This window comes from Jatropha curcas, chromosome 11 (assembly GCF_041381405.1).
Source record: "Jatropha curcas cultivar XTBG-Jc1 chromosome 11, XTBG_Jcur_1.0, whole genome shotgun sequence".
In the NCBI taxonomy this organism is placed as follows: domain Eukaryota; kingdom Viridiplantae; phylum Streptophyta; class Magnoliopsida; order Malpighiales; family Euphorbiaceae; genus Jatropha; species Jatropha curcas.
In genome coordinates, this window is record NC_143161.1 from 6,194,350 (window position 1) to 6,212,101 (window position 17,752).

Consider the following 17,752-nt stretch of genomic DNA (forward strand, 5'->3'; position numbering starts at 1 on the left):
GTAGCCCCATAAACTCAAAAGCTTGTTCCTTTCGTCGTATTCACACGCTACCACCTCTAAATACAGCTTCAAAAGTTAAGTACAATCAATCTTTAACGATATCTTTCCTCACGAACTCATCTGGGTTGTCTCTACAAAGAGCTACTTCGGCCGCTAAGTATGTTAATATTGATAGCACAAAAGAGGTTGGGAAAGCAAAAAGAATCTTTTGATGAGCTTTGGCTGGTCAGAACAAGATCTTCTATTGGCATTCAGGTCGCAACCGTTATTCATGCTAACGTCTGAGAAGAAGATGAAGGAATTAATGGAGTTTTATCTGACCAAAGCTTCTTTGAAGCCTTCGGATATTGCTAAGTACCCCAGGCTTCTTCTGTTTAGTTTGAAGAGAAGAGTCATACCAAGATGTTAAGTTATGGAAGTGCTAATGTCAAAGAGTTAATTAAGAAGAATGTAAATGTTGCCACAGCATTAGATTTGTCTAAAGACCAGTTTGAGAAGAGGTATTTCACTAGCTTCAAGGAGAATTGATCAACGCATACCAGATTGAGACCACATTTCGATGATTTAGTTACTGAATGTGACAGTTGAATTGATGAATGAAGCTTTGAGCGAGAAATAGATTAGCTGCTGCTGTAGTTCCGAAAATAGCAGTTTGGAAATCTTTGGGGTGGTGAACGCCTCTCATTGTTCTCATTGCTATATGATGTTTGTATTTCAGAAAAACACTCACCCCACATTGTTTAGGATTGAAGTGTGATGGTAATTTACGAGTAAACATGTTCTTGGGTTAGTAAAGAGCGAGTGAGTCGGGCTCGCAAGCACAAGGTAGATTGGGTTAAAACTTAAGAGTGCAAATTAGTCCATTCCAACACAGTTGTGGCAAAACTTATGCCAGCATGTAGTTTATGATGGTCAGCTCTTGTTAATTTTGCTTTTTCTGTAAAAAGTTTTTATTCTAAATTGAATTCAATAGCATTATGTTCATTTTATGCGAAGTTTAGTTGTGCTAAGCTAATGGTGTTCTCATCATAGCATTTGAGTTTCTGATTTTCAAGTCCACTGCAGAAATCTTTGACTGCGCTGGCTCTACAAGTTGTTTGTCCTTTTCTGTTCATCAATTTAACAGAATGTAGTTGCCAGTTTAACAGACACCCACCTCTAATATGGTCATTTTACTTTAGAGTTCCTCTGTAGTTCTAAATGCTTCAGCAGAGGAAACAAGTTCCTAGCTTTAAATTCAACTGTATGAAAGTTTATATGGTTGTTTTGGATATATTTATTGTTTGATGTGAAAAACAATAATCAGTCTGTTCTACAATTTGGCGATGAATTTTCTGTGAACATGGAAGAGAAGATGTAGTTGCAGAGAAAACTTGCAAAAATCATCCAATTCATTGCGATTTGGACCTAAATTTTTTATATTGATTAACCTAGAGAAGTAGAGGCTTCAAGTAGTAGGCTTTTGTGTTAATTTTAGTCTATAGTAACTGAATGTTCAAGATTGAGACTTGAGCATTAATGAACTTCATGCCATTGTATGATACAAATGAATTTAAATTATAAAATTCAATTTAGAAAATGTTAAATTCCAGAAAAATGAAATTAAATTTGTTTTATTCATAATAAACTTTAATATTTTTATTTATATTTAACATGAAAATATTCACAATGTTTTGTTAAATTCATTTACACAAAATTATGCAAATGAATCTCAAGAATTTTATTTTTATAATAATTAAAAGAATTCTTAATATGAAAAAGACAAGAAATATGTACCCTAAAACCAAACATTGTTGATCCAACACCAATCAAGAAAGATTAAGATTGAACTGGGCGATGTCGGATTCTCGGAGTCTAACGCTATAAAAATGGCGAGGACAAGCTGAGAAAGCTAGCAAGTAGGCTCTTTTCCGCCATCGGTGTTTGCGCTTACTTGACCGCCATTACCGACTTCCAATATCCGGTAAGTTCAAATTGCTCAGTCCTCCCTATTCGTATTTGAAAGAAATGTTTCGTTTTTTATCCAAATTACTGACAAATGGTAGCTCCATAAACTCAAAAGCTTGTTCCTTTCGTTATATCCAAAAGTTATCACCTCTAGATTCAGCCTCAAAATTAAAAGACGATCAATCTTTAATAATCTCTTACCTCACGAACTCATGTGGGTTGTCTCTACAAAGAGCTATTTCAGCCGCCAAGTATGTTAAATATCGATAGCACAGAGAAAACAGATTTGGTTCTTCAACTTTTGAGGGATAAAGGGTTTTCTAAATCTCAAATTGCTAGGTTAATTTCACAACGCCCAACGCTTATTTTTTCTGACCCAGAGAAAACCTTAAAGCCAAAGATTGAATTCTTTGAGTCACTGGGTGTTAAAAATACTTATCTTCCCAAGATTTTATGTAGTTCATGTCCTAAACGCTAGTTTAACTAATCGGATTTTTCCCACCATTGATTTCCTTAAAGGGATTCTCGACACTGATGAGAATGTTATAATCGCCTTGAAGAGAAGCCCTCGTGTCTTAATTGTCATACTACGATCTTGGTGTCTAATATTGGCGTTTTGAGTGCTAATGCTGTTCCAAAACTTCATATTAGGAGGCTAATCACGCTGCAGGCTGCAGCTTGAGCCGTTAATGGTTAAAGTTGACTTGTTTGACGAGGTTCGAGAAGTTAAATATATGGGGTTTAAACCATTTCGCTACGCCTTTTTATATGTTCTCCTTGCAATGTCAAAGATGAGCAGAAGAGATTGGGAAAGCAAGAAGAAGCTCTTGATGAGCTTTGGCTGGTCAGAACAAGAATTTCTGTTGGCATTAAGAAAGCAGCCACTATTCATGCTAACATCCAAGAAGAAGATGCAGGAATTAATGGAGTTTTATGTGACCAAAGCTCGTTTGGAGCCTTCAGATATCGATAAGTACACTGAATCTTCTTCTGGCTAGTTTAAAGGAAAAAATCATTCCAAGATGTTCCGTTATGGAAGTGCTAATGTCAAAGGAGATGATTAAGAAGCATGTAAGTGTTGCCAGTGCATTAAATATGACTAAAAAGAAGTTCGAGAAGAGGTATTTCACTAGTTTCAAGGAAGATTATCCTGAACTGCTCGATGCATACCAGGTTCAGACCACATTTCCAGGAAGTAGTTACCAAATGTGACAGTTGATTTGATGAAGGAAGCTTTGAGCACGAAATAGATGAGCTGCTCCTGTAGTTTTCAAAGATGGGAGTTTGGAGACCTTGGGGGAAGTTATTGTTCTCATTTTCTACTCACTGAGATCATATTGATTTGAGATTTGAAGTTTCTTTTCTTCTAACCTCTCTGGGAAAGGGACTGGAGGTGATCATGAAGAATGCAACTGCTGTACTGTTGAACTGTAGCAGCTAATCAATTGTAATGCATCTCAGATTGATTTATCATCTTAAGCTTGTTTCATTCTAACCTCTATATTAAAGAGAGTGTTTATCACAGGTAGAATTTAGGAAAAATTTATTCTGGCATGTAGTTTTCAGATGGTATGTTCAAATTAGATTTATTTTATATTTCTGAACAAACTTTCTGATTCTTCATGGAGCGAATTGAATTATGTTTGGTTTATCCAATCTTTGTTGTTTCCTTTTTTAATTTTGTTCCTGATAACTGATATCAATTTTATGTGAATTTATTTGAAATTAGTTTATTGAGACGCTGCATTCTTCAAGGAAGACAACAGGTCGTGGACATTATTATTAAAATAGTCACTTTTCTCTTAAGGTATTCAGAATACAGACACTCTCCATCTATATAAAAAAGTCTAGTCATTCACTAAAGCTACAATAATGGCCTTTCCATTTGTACACTAACTAAAAAACAGCCAAAATCTGAGTGCTAATATACACCACAAGATAGATTTAAGGAGAAGCATCATCATCTACTTGTATATACTTTTGGTGAATTTACATGGTTACTCACTGTTCATCCATATGTCCCTTAGTAGCTCGTATCTGATGGAATTCTGCTTGCTCATATCCTTTGATTTCCAGCTGAGCTTTGTCAGTGCTGGTGGTGAAGGCCGAGAGCCATCGAGGAAGATCAAAGTTAAAGGTGAACTCAATTCATCGAGCTCATCATCACTGGTGTACATTTTTCTGAGCAACGAAACACTTCTTCTCAGCTGCAATTTATTTCCAGACTCTCCAAATGTTTCAGCAACTGAATCTGCTAAAGGCGGCAAATAAAGTGGCGGAGCTGCAATATACGGTGTGGTAGTGACAGACGACTCCTCAACCTCAAGAGGATCCTAAATCAAGTTAAAAGCCATATTTCTTATTATCAACAACTTACTGGGATAAAGGCTCATGCTAAACGATTTTTGTTTAACTCCAGGAATGCACCAAAACTGAAAACCACTAGAAAGTAAGGAAGCAAATAACTTGAGATGGATTTAGAAGTCACCAACCTCAGACTCAAGGGCTTCAAGCACAACATCTGGAATAGGGTCAGGGCAAAACTCATCAGGGACAAAATTATCAAGAACCCTCTTGATCAATGGAGCACCAAATGTAGGGCATACCTTCAAAAGCGAAAGAATAATCCCTTTAAATAAGGATTGCAAAGTACTGTATACCCACATAAAAGATATGGCAATGAGTCCTCCATTAACGGCAATGACTCCATTTTGAGAGAAGAAATTAGAGTCCAATTTTAAGACTTTCTGTTATGAAGATATTTAGATTTGGATTTTCTATTAGGTATATGTTATTGATATTATTGTTGGAAGGATTGCTGCACTGACCCATGCAAACTCAAGATTAAAGGAGAAGGTTCAATAAGTCTATCAAACCTCTTTTCTTATGGATCTACTCAGAAGCATGTCCTTCGGGAGCATCATGAGATCACTCAAAGCATTAAGGAGATGGAAAGACTTAAAGGTTGTGTCTTGTCTGTCATCATTGTTGTCTTTGTCATTGTCATCTTCAAGTAAATCATCATCCATCCCAAACACGTCAGTCAGCCACATTGACCAGTTGCCAATCTGTTATCCAGGAAACGTATGGAAAACTAAACTTTTAACTTTTGTAGAATTACATCAAAAACCTTAAAACTTTCCCATACATTATGTTGCTGTTAGGAATTTTGAAGAAATGCCAGAAAATATGAATGATGAAAGAATGCAGGTAACAATTCTTAAAACTGTCAGCCAAATAAATTTAACCCCCATGACCATGAATAATAAACAGTCTACCTATCACTGACTTTATAACAACCATGGCCAGTTGAATTTCTTACCGCATTTTTCAGTTGTGCTCCAGCCCCAAAGCTTGATTTACCAGCTGGAATAGGAAGAACCTTTGGATCACTGATAGGGTCAGAAACTGGATCAGTTGGGATCTCATCAGCGGATTCACGAAGAATGGCATTGAACATTGCCACATCTAATCTAGCCACGCATTGCTCCATTATCTAGATATGTGATCAAATGCATTTTAATGACTTTGTTCTAACAGTTAAAGAAACATAATCAATAAGCAATTCACAAAAAAGTTGACCACTTAAAACATTTGTATATTACGTCTGATCAATTTTGATGAAAAGTTGCAACAAAATAAGAAAGGAGCAATGGCTGAGTTTAACCGAAGCATTCTTGGTTTTCAAATAAGATTATATTTCTCTCTTCTGCTTGCACTCTCACAAAAAAATAAAAATAAAAAGTCATTGCCATATATTTTGTTTAGGACCAATATTGTTTCAAAATCAGAGGCACAATATATATGCATCTCAGAGAGAGAGAGAGTATCCAAAGCTAAAACCTGTGCTAACCTCTGAAGCCATCCCATCCCTGCCTCCACCCCAACCCAACTCAACCCTACATGGAGACAAAAGGAGGACAGAAATATGAAGAATTCATAGATTTACCAGTCTGGCCAGCATAGGCAAACAGCCACACTCGTGTCCACCAGCTCTAACTGGACAAAGTCTCTCACAGGCATCTTTGAATGCCTGCTTCCAGAGTTCTAATGAAAAGTTTCCTTGATCCTGATCACATGAACTCGATGTCCTTCCAAGGCTTTTCTTTGAACCAGAACCAACGAGTTTATCAATTGCTTTCATATCGGCCGATTGCATATGTGGTGTAAGAGTCTGCAACAGGAAAAGGAATTAGTTCAAAAAAGGTATTTAGTATTGTGACATGCAGCTTTAACATATGATTTAGTATAGCTATTTACCAGGACAGCAGCAAAGGAAAATGGAGAAAAGCATTAAGGACACACCTGCCACCATATAGACTCAACAATTCGGGAAAAGATCCAAGCTTCCACCCTTTCCAGTGCAGACATAAATGCATGTGGGTCGTCCAAGTCACGCAAGTCTCCATAAATACCACTCTTATTTTCCTTTCTGCTGGAAGGTGACTCCCTCCATTTCAGTATAGATGACGTCATCTTGTTTCCCTTTCCACCACCATTCCTCTCCATACGTTGTCCAGCAGAAGATGGCTCTTTGTCACTTGTTGCTTGACTAATAATTGCTCTCAGTACAACAGAGTTTGATAACCAAAATGTCAACCTGTAATTTGTTATAAAGGAACAAGAGATAAGTACAACAAAATTATACCGTAAAATTTTGGAGCTACAGCCACATGAATAGATCCATTGAGACAACAAAGTTTCTTTATCAAGCATATCAAAATTTGCACCATAGGATGAACGCAAAGACAGTTTAAAACAATACAGTTTGCATACTGGGTGATGCATTAATCTCATTGTACTGAAATTTATTTTGGAAGAAACAGGGAAGTAATTTAGCGTTTATGCAGCAGGTTCCCCTGTTTTACTCAATCAACCTGCAGAGACTATTAGTTTTGTCCCATGAGGTGTAATAACTTTGTAAAATTCCACTTCACATACTTAACATTGACATGGATGACAACCACATAATGAAAAACGTCTCTGGAAATGAAGTGGAACATGTGTACTAGCATACCTAGGGACATCATTTCCACATGCCTTTGCGACCAGTACTAGTCCTGAAACAGCACTTTTAGCTGCGCTGCCTCTCCTTGGTTGGGAACTTTCTCTATAAGCATGAAGATATAACCTAGAAAGGCGTCGTGCTGGTGCATGTACCTTACTCATTGAACTTCCATGCTCAGCAACAACTGAGTAAAGAGCAACCTCAATACCAGCAGCTTCTCTCAACTCTCCCTCAAGCATCTTTATCTTGTGTTCCAATTGCTGGATTTTTCCATTCAAAATGGATGTTCTGGCATCTTGTGGGTAAACCTTAGCATTTTTCCATTCATTAACTTTCAAGCTTCCTGCAGAATTTTCAACATCTGCCAAGGCCCCAACTTCCTTCAATTCATCGTGATGATTTCTGCTAACCGATCCATTGACCCTAGTCGAGTCTGATGACGACCTAACAGATTTCACATGCTTTAATCTATCAATTTTGAGTGTATTTCCTTTCATTTCAAAGCTCCCACTTGAAGAAACTGTATCGGTTCCGAATGAGTCTTCATTTCTGGTACCATCTTGTGGAAATGCATCTAATGGTTCATCTTCTCTGAAATGCCTCTTCTCTTCTAGATTTTGACCATTTGCAACCCCGATAGAACTATTACAAACATCATTATTAGTTGTATTTTGGACAGCTCTCATTTGGTTCATATCACCTCTGAGTTTTAATGAGTCATTGATGACCTCTTCATCAACCTCCTGCGCAAAATCATGATGGCCATTGTTTTTCATGTTGGTGCTTGCCTCTTTCTCTTTACTTTCATTATTGAAGACGAGAGAAGAAGAATGAACACTATCAGAAATGTCAGTTTTTGGCATTGACATTGAACTAGAATCAGGTGAGTCCAAAACAGAAGTACGAGCATTTACTGGGCTCCCAATATCAGAAGATAAATCTACAGAAGACGAGCAAGATGAAATTTCCTTCAGATTTTCTTGTGATGCGATGTGTTTTTCAATGCCAAGTCCAGAAGCAAAAGCCTGCTCCCCATTAATCCCTCCTTTGCTTTCTGTAAATCTGGCTGGTCCATTCTGCAATTGAACTAGAATGATTAGCTTATCCTTACCAATGACTCTCATTTATAAAGACAGTTATGTATAAGATGCCATTCCCAATATTAATTCTGCCGGGAAAATCACATATGGCAAATGTTTAATGGCGTCAGGGACTGGAAATAAGCTGTATCACAGGATTTTGTTTTTGCTAATAATTTATTCAACAATTCATGTGTCGTTCATCAGGAATGTTCTGGGACTGAAGACAAAAATAATAATCATAGCGGTACAAAGTTGATTTGAGTCAAAGTTGGTAGTAACATTAGGATCAAAGGGGCAATTTGCTTCACAAAGTGAATTCAAAGGAAAGAATAACTACCTCTTCATTTTGAGGACGCAAACCCCCATTGGTTATAGATGAGTGTGAGGAGCCATCATCATCAGTTAAGGAGGCAACCTCAGCTTCCTCAGCATATTTTTCATTCATAAATGCTGAAACTGATTCTCCGCCATTCTTGTCCTGTGAAACTTTCAATAGATTGTCGCTTGATGAGGAGGAGCTTGTGCGACCCTTATCAACTGGCTGGATTTTTATATACAAAATTGGCTGAGAAGTGTTCCTAAAGCTTCTGTTGCTGTTCATTGGAGCACTTACAGTTATTGCCTCCTTGACAACACCATAATCAGCTAAGTCTATTACAGCATTTGCTAGCAACTGGATCTTATCCCTTCGAGGTTCACATAAGTTGAATTCTAAACAATTCTTCTGGAATGAATCACCATCCTTGCCTCTGCCAGACGTTTCCCTTACCAAAGTCACAGGTAATCTAAAAGACTCATTGAACTCAATTTTTCCCTCACCAACAATTGAGCCAATTGAAGGAACAACAGCATCAGTAGACCCAGAATTGCGCCCGCCATTTTCCCACTGAATCAGGACCGAGCGAAGAGATCTCAAAGACTGAGATGGGGGCCAAGGCTTAATATCTTGGATGTGGATTAGATAAGTCACATGAACTGAGGCACCTTTCTTGTTCTTTGCATTTACACCAATAACCATTTTGGGATAAAAACTTGTATTCCACTGAATGTAAACCACAGCAATGTGTAAATGGAACTTGAATTAGAAGGCGTCTAAAGTCCTGTAATTCACAACAAGAACCCACACACATGTAAATTCACTATACAAAACTCAGATCATAAGTAATAATCCAACAAATAAATTGCAAAATCAGAATTACATAGTTCACTCTTTCAAGCTACAAAAGAAGTTTCACTATTTGATTAGTGGAAATAAATGGTGAATGAAAAGTCTCCAGAACTTTAAAATGAAAATAATTTTCATCATCTAAAACAGAGACAATGAGAAATCCCACTTCAAACTGAGCTGTGAACGACTACTTGCCTTATATCAGTTAAAACCCCAACACTTAAACTTGGTTCATCTTCCCTTTCCAGCAGTTTCTCAGCAACGAAACAGCAGAACGTGTAACCCTATTATGCAAAGAGATTTAGCTAACATTACTGACTCATTAAATATAAAATCTACAACTAAAAGTAAACGTCTTTAAATCAGAAAAATGAACAGCAGTTATTTATTGGCAAAAGAGAGCAAGCAGAGGAATAAATGCCTCACATTCTAGAAAGCAATTGTGAACTACTATAACTTTGTAGAATGATAGTTCAGTGACCAGGAAGAGAGCTGCTGCTTAATAGGCTCTTCAAATGATATACAAAATAATGATGAAAAAGAAGAGTATAAACAATACAAACAGCAAATATACTGAAAACTGAGCTCAAATAAGGACAAAAAAAAAAAATCTTTACAAGGCTTATATTAACAATCCAAGTAGAATTTATCTGAAAATAGTAAGTGCAGCAAGTTTCTGTTAATTAAAATCTGATTTCATTAGATCCTGATTAAACCCATCATAATTTATTAACAAAAGACCAAATTTTAAGCTTAAACTAGACACAGCAGAAAGTAAATAATATAATGCAGGCCATAAAAAACGACCAAAACCAGCATTTGCAGAGAAGAAAAAAAAAAAGAAAAGAAAATATTTTCCTTCATAAAGCAAACATTTATCAACACCATTTCTTCTTTAGTTATTTACCTGTGAAATTGGGAAAAAAAAGCTAGAAATGAAATGTTTCACTCCCCATCTTTTGCTTTTATTCTTGAAAAATAGAAAGATTTTAGCATCTGAGAAAGAGAGATCTTTGGGTTTTAGAAAGAGCTGTGAGTGAGTGACTGAGAGAGAAAGCAGAATGTCTGGTAATAAAAAAGTAAACAATAAGAAAAAAGAAAAATGTTTTCGTTAGTCATACGACACCGTTTCCACAAATTTTTGTCGTTTGGCTATTTGTTTCGAGAGCTGTGAGTACTGTACTCATGTCTAGACAGAATCAGTTCCCTACATGATTCAATTAACAACATTAATTAATTCAAAGATGGTAGATGTATCACGCGCTTTTTTAAACTTGTAATGCACATTCCAATGGTCGCCAGCTCAACCCGGGGGCCGCTGGTTAAAGTCCCGACGGTGATGGTTATTTTTTCTGCAAATGCGTTTAGTGGAGATAGATTCAAAAGCTCTTTCAACATATTCAATCTATTTTATCAACTGAGCGACAAGCCGTAGATGATAATGCTTATTTTTTTAATAAAATTTAGAAATATAATCTCTGATTACCACTTTAATTAATATATTATTCTTCAATTATACTGCATTCACGGTTGATTAATATTTAGATAGAATGCTTTCAATTAATTAATGGAAATTTTAAATTCTAAACCGTTGACTATAAAAATCACTAAAAAATGTTGTACAATTTTTTTGATACTACCTTCTATTCACAATGATGAAGATGGTTGGTGATAAAGAGTTACAGCTGAGTTAACAACCGAGTTAAGTAGAGTACCTAACTCGTACCGACAATCTATCGTCACGTGTTTTTTTGTGCGCGTGGGGGCTAACAGTTATTGCGTCGTTTTCTCCTCTTGGCTGGCTATATTCGCCGACACTATAGTATATAGTGCGTCACTAATTTCTGTTATCGGTCAAAAGCACGCGACCCGTAACAAATGGACCCCACACTATATACCATTAGAAAGAGAGCCGTTGATTTTTGGGCCATCGACTCTTTTTTACTATTATAATTATTATTATGGGCTTCAAATTTGGGCTCATAAAGTTAACATTATTAGTAAACTTTAATTGTTCTTTTTTTAACTACATAACTTTAATTGTTAAAAAAAATAAGATTAATGAATTTTAATTATAAGTCAGTTAATCCATGTATTTAAAACGAATTATTTATTTAATTTAAAAATTAAATTCATTTTCATTTATTTTCTAATAAAATAAATTTCATATGGAATAATATGTTCATATGACCTTTTTTGTTGTTGTTGTTGTAATTAGCGATGCTTAACTGTTTATTTTGAGTCTATATTTTCTGTTCAGGCAGGATTTTGATTTTTGACAGCTCTCCTTCCTTCCCTTATTTCTCAAGCTTCATACCAGAAGTCAAGTACCTGACAACTCCAACAACAGCCATCAACATAGGAAATAAATAATATTTCCACAGAAAACTTGTAAAATGGACAACATGCCCTACGTTAACTGGCAGGGTAACTAACCTAATTTACACCGTTTGCCTTCATAAACAGGTTTATTTAAGGTTATAAATTCTAATAACCCATTTCAGGATTTGACTCTTTTCAAGAAATTTGGTACCTGACCTCTTTTGGATTGTCAGATCCCTACAAGTTACACTAAATTAAGCACGAAGGAGTTGGTGATGGTTTTTGGCTAACAAGAGCAAGTTGAAAAGGTAACATGAAGCATGTGATGTGAGACACAATTCTCTAAATGGTGACCCATAACTTTTGCAGGTAAAGATGAAGAAAGCCCACCAGTAACCACCAGGGTTGAGAAAATCTTTGAGTGTATCTGAAAGCAAGTTCAAGAAAAATTGACATCACATGGTGAGAAGGAAGGCTTCTGTCAGTTTATATCAAAAGCTTTCGAGTAAGACAAATTTTTTTTTTTCTTTTACTTGTAACTCTAAATTACACTGATCCGTAAAGCTTGTTATTCCAAGAATAATAAAGTTATGTAACAAACAATACAGCTTCTTATAGTCAGGTTTCTTCAACCTCAGAACAATTCTAAATTGTACAAATGCTTGCTACCAACTAATACCTATTACAAAAGGACAATACATTTAATAAGCTCTACCGTATCAAAAATATATATATATATAAATATGGTTATGATTATGGTCAAGCAATAAAATATATCATTTACAACTATACATTTTGCATTTCAAGTAGATGAAGCTGTCCAAATGGATGCCTACCTCGTGTGCTTATAGTTACTGTTTCCACTTGGATATGTTTCCCAATCAAGGGCATGGTTGTTTAATCTGCATCTGAACTTATGAATGGGATGTCGAATCTGATTTCTGATCAGAATCAGCTGCAGCCTGGACTTGAGCTGCATACTGTAAGTTCCAAAGGACATCCTCGAATGAAGGACGAGTTGAAGGCTCGGGAGATATGCATTTGCTTGTGATAGAAATTACAATTGATAATGACTCCTGTGAGCATGTTGTTAAAACAACTGGGTCCACGATACGCCTTCGACCATCCTGGCTGCCAAAGGATGCCTGCAGTTTATGGCACCAGGTGTTAGAACTATAAACTCCAACCAAAGTTATGATAACATTCGAAGAATTAGACATTTAACAATATAAGAGCTCTTTAGCATACCATTTCATTCAGCAGAAATGCTTCTCCTTTCCCAGTTACAATAGGACCAACAAGTGATTCGAGTAGTATAAACCCGAAGTTGTAAACATCATCCTCTAAGTTTGTCCTATGTCTGCAGAAAAGGATACAACAAACCATTAAACAGGTTATAGCAGCAATTATATAGTTAAGGATATCATTGTTACTTATTGGATCTAAGCATATCATTGAACACTTTTGCGGACTTGGAAGATGTAGCCACTCTAGGGAGTAGACACCAGTGTTAAGACATAGAATTATTGGCAATTAGTTCTAAAGTCCAAGCAAATTTTTGTGTATCTGAGAAATGATGAGAATAACAATATTGTGTCTTCTACCAAGAACTTCATACATAAAATCACTAGGGAAAGAACAACCCATACCGTGATTTTGCAGCCTTTCCCTTTACCTGCAATGCAGATAGAATGCATCAGAATGGCCACTTGGAACCAAGATATTATTCCAAGTTTAACAAGTTAATTTATTAGTTGCCAAAATTACCTCACTTTTTTCGAATTCATCTGTGATTATAGCCATGCCGTAGTCACTCAGCTTTGCAATTCGGTGCTCATCGAGCAATATATTAATTGTTTTCAATTGGTTATTAAAAGTACCAGGAATCACCCCAGTATGTAGAAAATGCACAGCCTTGGCAACACTAATAAGAATTGCCAACCTATCCGACCACTTGAGGACTTTCTCTGGAAAAGTTTCTGCATATAGATTAAGCAAACAATAAATTTACTTTAACAAATAAAGAGGAGAGAAAAATGTAGTATTAGGGGTTGAAAGACCATGTGAAACACCAACTCTTCTCTCTCTCTCTCTCTCTCTCTCTCTCTCTCTCTCTCTCTCTCTCTCTCAAAAAGACACAATATGCAATTGTATAGAAACAAATGGATGTTTGCCATTATCAACATATTTGATTCTATACTCCCTAGAAAACTGACCTGACAGATGGGTACGATAATTTCCATTAGGCACGTATTCATAGATAAGAAAGACTTTGGTGCCAACATAATCATCTTGTCCACTGCAGTCGATGCAATAACCCAAGAGACCAACCAAATGTGGATGGTGAAGCTTTGATAGCAAATCCAACTGAACTTTAAGATTTTGAATTGAATGTTTCTTTAATGAAGTAAGAGACCGGATAGCAACATGGGTTCCAGTATCCAATCTTCCTCTGTAAACCTGACAAAGAAAAAAAGGTTGAACTGAATAAGCCCTGGGAAATGGACATCAAAGACTAATTTTCATCCATAAATTGTCTCAATTATTATGCCAAATGATAAGTGAAAAATGTGTAGAGAGAGTGAAATAAGTATTCTAAAATTCTAGTTTTAGCATCCCACAATTAATTCTGGAGCTTGCAATAACAATTTTTTATTTCATTTATCTTATGTTACTATACTACAAGATATAGAAAAAAGAGGTCGAATTTCTGGCCAGAATGAAAGTCCAAAATTAGGTCTATCATGCAACTCACAATTGAGTGTAATAATGACTGCTTTATGTAATCATTAAATTTCCCAAGCAAGTCTGAGAGTTCCTGAAAAGTACCTTGCCAATAGAGCCTTCACCCATAAACGTTGAGGAATCAAAGTTGTTTGTGGCTTCCATCAACTCTTCCAAGGAAAACACACGAGAAAAGGGGGCACCTTGTGTTCCTAGCTTAGCTGCTTGAGAAATGAATCCTAAAAAGAAAAAGAAAGCAAAAGTTTACTGCAAAATGTTTCCATATTCTTGAATAAGAAATTAACATTGTGAAAGATATTATTATGTTTTTGAGTTTGGTCACCAAAGAACAATAACAAGATAGCCAGACAATGGACAACTTACTGGCATTCGCAAGGACTTCAGAGGAAACCCCAGAAGGAGTATTATCTTGCACAGACTTGGAAAAAATATTCTGCTCAAATGTCTTTCTAGACCGGTATCGTCTACACAAAAACAGAACCCCCAATGCCAAAATAACCACAACAAGAACTATTCCGCTAATGGCAGCAACTAATATTCCTACTGTTGTACCTTTTGATTCCTTTGCCTCTATATTGGCTGCCTCACAGTATGACTTTTGATGCTGATTTTGGACATCAATAGATAAGCAATTCCCATCAAACTTAACTGCTCTATTATTTGACATACCGTCCAAGCAAGAGGGCACTCCACCGATTAACTTATTTGTAGAGATATCAACAAACCCAAGGTTGCTTCCACATGTAATATAATTTGGAATGGTTCCACTGAGCATGTTGGAAGCTAAGTTCAAATACCTGATATTAGGCAAAGAGAACAAGGAAGATGGAGGTGTTCCACTTAAATGATTTAAGGACAAGTCAAGATGTTGAAGCTGACTCAAATCACCAAACTGTTCAGGAATTTTTCCCGAGAAGGAATTATTGCTTAAGAGAATTGTAATCAACTCATTTGGCATTGCAGGTAATTCAGAATCTAATTTGTTCTCTCTTAAATCCAACAAATGCAGGCTAGTTAAGGTACTCAAATCAGGCAATTTACCAGTAAGCTTATTGTGACACAAGGCAATATCAGTTAATGTGGTGATTCTGCATATTGAAGAAGGAAATTGACCCGTAAACTTGTTATTCTTCATGCTCAAAACTGTCAGATTAGACAATGAATTCAACCAATCGGGAACTGATCCATTGAAATAATTCCCATCTAATGTTAAAGAATTAAGTTTAACCAATCTTGATAACTGCGCAGGAACTGAGCCAAAGAGAAAATTTGAGTTCAAGTCCAAAACTTCAAGTGAATATAGCCGATGAATCTTATCAGAAAGTGGTCCCCATATCCCCAAAGACACTAAGCTAAGAACCCTCAAACTAGTTAATCTTGCTAGTGTGGTAACAAGAGAATCAATTGAGAAACTTTCAGATAATGTCTGATTAGGAATTGCAAACCCATTGAATTCACTAACCTTGACAAGCTTATCTCCCTTAATTTTGAGCTCAGTAATTAAATTGTCCTGACAAATAATGCTCACATGTAAAGTTGAAGACAGGTTGCAGAGGTCTCCATTATAACTTCCCCAGATATCCAATTGCGAAGGGTACGCCAAATGCTTCCTCACCTGAAGTAGAAGTTGGGCCTGATAGGTCTCTAACTCATGGGTGCTTGGAATAAAGAAAGCCCATGAAAGATACAGAATGAAAAACCAGTTTGATAACCCCATTGAGAACTAACTTCAAACACCAACCGCAGAGTTTCACTACAGTGTACAAAACCCCAAAAAGATAAATGAAGGCGAGAGACAGAGAAACAAAACCATTAGAAGTTAAACTGTGCTAGTAACCACCTGAAAAATTGAAACTTTGTTTGAGTTAGAACAAGCCAAGAAGAGAATTCAAGAAATTTAGACCAAATTTTCTTTGGGCGTAGCTACACTGTCATTAACATTCCTTTGATTAATCAAATTGAAGGAATCCCAGAAGCTGAAATCTTAACAAACACAAGAAAATTCTTACGGGAAACTAAAAAAGACAACATTTTAACCGGAAAACAGTTAAACGGTTAAAGCACATGAAGAAGCAAATGAAGTTAATGAAGCAAAGAATGTAGTTAAAGTTCTGTTCACAAAAACAAAGAATAACCCAAGAAGCAAAAATAACTGGAAATCAATGGCAGAGAAAGCAAGAGACAAGATAGAACCTTGAAAAGAGGAACTAACATTAAGAGCTAGCTGGTGAAATCCACTACACTGTTCTGTTATGAATGTGTACAATGCGTGTGATATTATTAAATGAAAGAAGACTATATAATAGAGGAGGTAGTTGAAAAATGACCGTACAAACACAAATTCTGGTAAGAAGAATTTACTACTATACCAAGTGAGACATTAATGGAATTGAGATTGGGATTGGGATTGGGTTTGGGGTAGGTTTTTATAGAGAAAGACAAGCCAAGGCCAAGTGGTGTGGTTTTGTATATATGACCAGCAGAGAGAAAGTGAACAAAAATGGAAGAGAGTATTGTATATAAGCTTCTTTTGTCACTGTACTGCTAAAATGCATATTTTCCTTTTGGTTTGGCTTAGAAACTTTCATTGATGGATTGTCTTGTATGCCTGTCAGTCTTCTGGTATTAGCAGTATTGCCATCACATGGGTTACAGTCTTAACATTAATTAATTAACAAGTGGATTAGTCTAAATTAAACAAATCTAATAAGGTTTTATTTGATATGTACATGTTTTTACCCCCTGAAACGTGTAATATTCAAATAAAAACCCTTCAATAATAGAAATTTTGAGATTTCCAGCCGAGAATGTTGTAATAATTTAAGGTGATTTTTTTTTAAAGAATAAAGATACATGAAACTTGCATTTCTTCAACAGTTTTAAGTAGTGTTCAGTAATATAATGGTTAAACTAGCTATTCAAATAATTAATAGTTAATTAAACAACTATCATTATTAAAATAGTTAATTTTACCGAACAAATCTAAAGTGGTAAAGCATTTTTGAGATTTGAATGGAAAAAAAATGTATGCTTATTGTCGGAACTTGGATTTCAACTATTAAAAAAAAAAAAAAAACAAAAACAAAAAACAAAAAGGAAGAAGAAGTGGACCCATTACCCACAAGACAGGCTGTTTTTGAATGTAAAAGCACGTTCTTAAAGAGAACCGTTGCCTTCAAATTTGAGAATCCCATGCCAGTCTTAGGCTAAGAAAATACTAATAAACTCCATAACATGAAAGGATCAATTTAAAAAAAAGAACTAAAAATTGCATGTCTCTTCTTTTGTTCTTGTCCAGACAAAGAAACATTTTTGTTGGCGGTCCAATATGTATTGCAGCTGTAAATTATTATTAAAAAAAAAATCATAATTTATTTTATTTTTGTCTTGGATTTTGCATTTGACTCTGTCAGCTTTAATACTTGATGAACTATTTGACCATTTTTGTATATGTTTCATGTAAAGATGAACCAGCTTTGG

At 35.8% G+C, this 17,752-nt stretch overlaps 2 protein-coding genes, 1 long non-coding RNA gene and 1 pseudogene across 6 annotated transcripts; 2 read left to right on the forward strand and 2 right to left on the reverse strand.

Annotated features, from left to right (window-relative positions):
- Positions 1–1,728: 1,728 nt before the first annotated feature.
- Positions 1,729–4,671, forward strand: LOC149492434 (uncharacterized). The gene is made up of 2 exons (XR_016318802.1): positions 1,729–1,963; positions 3,677–4,671. It is a non-coding gene; the product is annotated as an uncharacterized LOC149492434 (long non-coding RNA).
- LOC105632835 (uncharacterized) lies at positions 1,963–3,603 on the forward strand (annotated as a pseudogene).
- On the reverse strand, positions 3,694–10,272 carry LOC105632845 (EEIG1/EHBP1 protein amino-terminal domain protein). Of its 2 annotated transcripts, XM_012215305.4 has the most exons (10): positions 10,113–10,272; positions 9,401–9,489; positions 8,375–9,137; positions 6,965–8,031; positions 6,253–6,547; positions 5,897–6,121; positions 5,270–5,443; positions 4,824–5,015; positions 4,440–4,553; positions 3,694–4,280 (listed from the first exon to the last, which is right to left on the reverse strand). In XM_012215305.4, the coding sequence occupies exons 3-10, from the start codon at positions 9,053–9,055 to the stop codon at positions 3,945–3,947; spliced, it is 3,084 nt and encodes a 1,027-aa protein (XP_012070695.1). In that variant the 5' UTR covers positions 9,056–9,137; positions 9,401–9,489; positions 10,113–10,272; the 3' UTR covers positions 3,694–3,944. The 2 variants fall into 2 exon arrangements, with proteins under 2 accessions (XP_012070695.1, XP_089572375.1); XM_089716249.1 differs by lacking the exon at positions 9,401–9,489 and having other exon boundaries at positions 10,113–10,264.
- A 1,509-nt stretch (positions 10,273–11,781) lies between these two features.
- Positions 11,782–16,776, reverse strand: LOC105632856 (Leucine-rich repeat protein kinase family protein). 3 transcript variants are annotated; one of them, XR_016318958.1, is made up of 9 exons: positions 16,466–16,776; positions 14,636–16,112; positions 14,357–14,490; positions 13,744–13,987; positions 13,295–13,506; positions 13,177–13,202; positions 12,776–12,887; positions 12,364–12,672; positions 11,782–11,954 (listed from the first exon to the last, which is right to left on the reverse strand). XR_016318958.1 is itself a non-coding variant. In XM_012215324.4 (8 exons), the coding sequence occupies exons 2-8, from the start codon at positions 15,987–15,989 to the stop codon at positions 12,442–12,444; spliced, it is 2,313 nt and encodes a 770-aa protein (XP_012070714.1). In that variant the 5' UTR covers positions 15,990–16,112; positions 16,485–16,776; the 3' UTR covers positions 12,074–12,441. The 3 variants fall into 3 exon arrangements, 2 of the variants coding, with proteins under 2 accessions (XP_012070714.1, XP_012070706.1); XM_012215324.4 differs by lacking the exon at positions 11,782–11,954 and having other exon boundaries at positions 12,074–12,672; positions 16,485–16,776; XM_012215316.4 differs by lacking the exon at positions 11,782–11,954 and having other exon boundaries at positions 12,074–12,672.
- Positions 16,777–17,752: the final 976 nt, after the last annotated feature.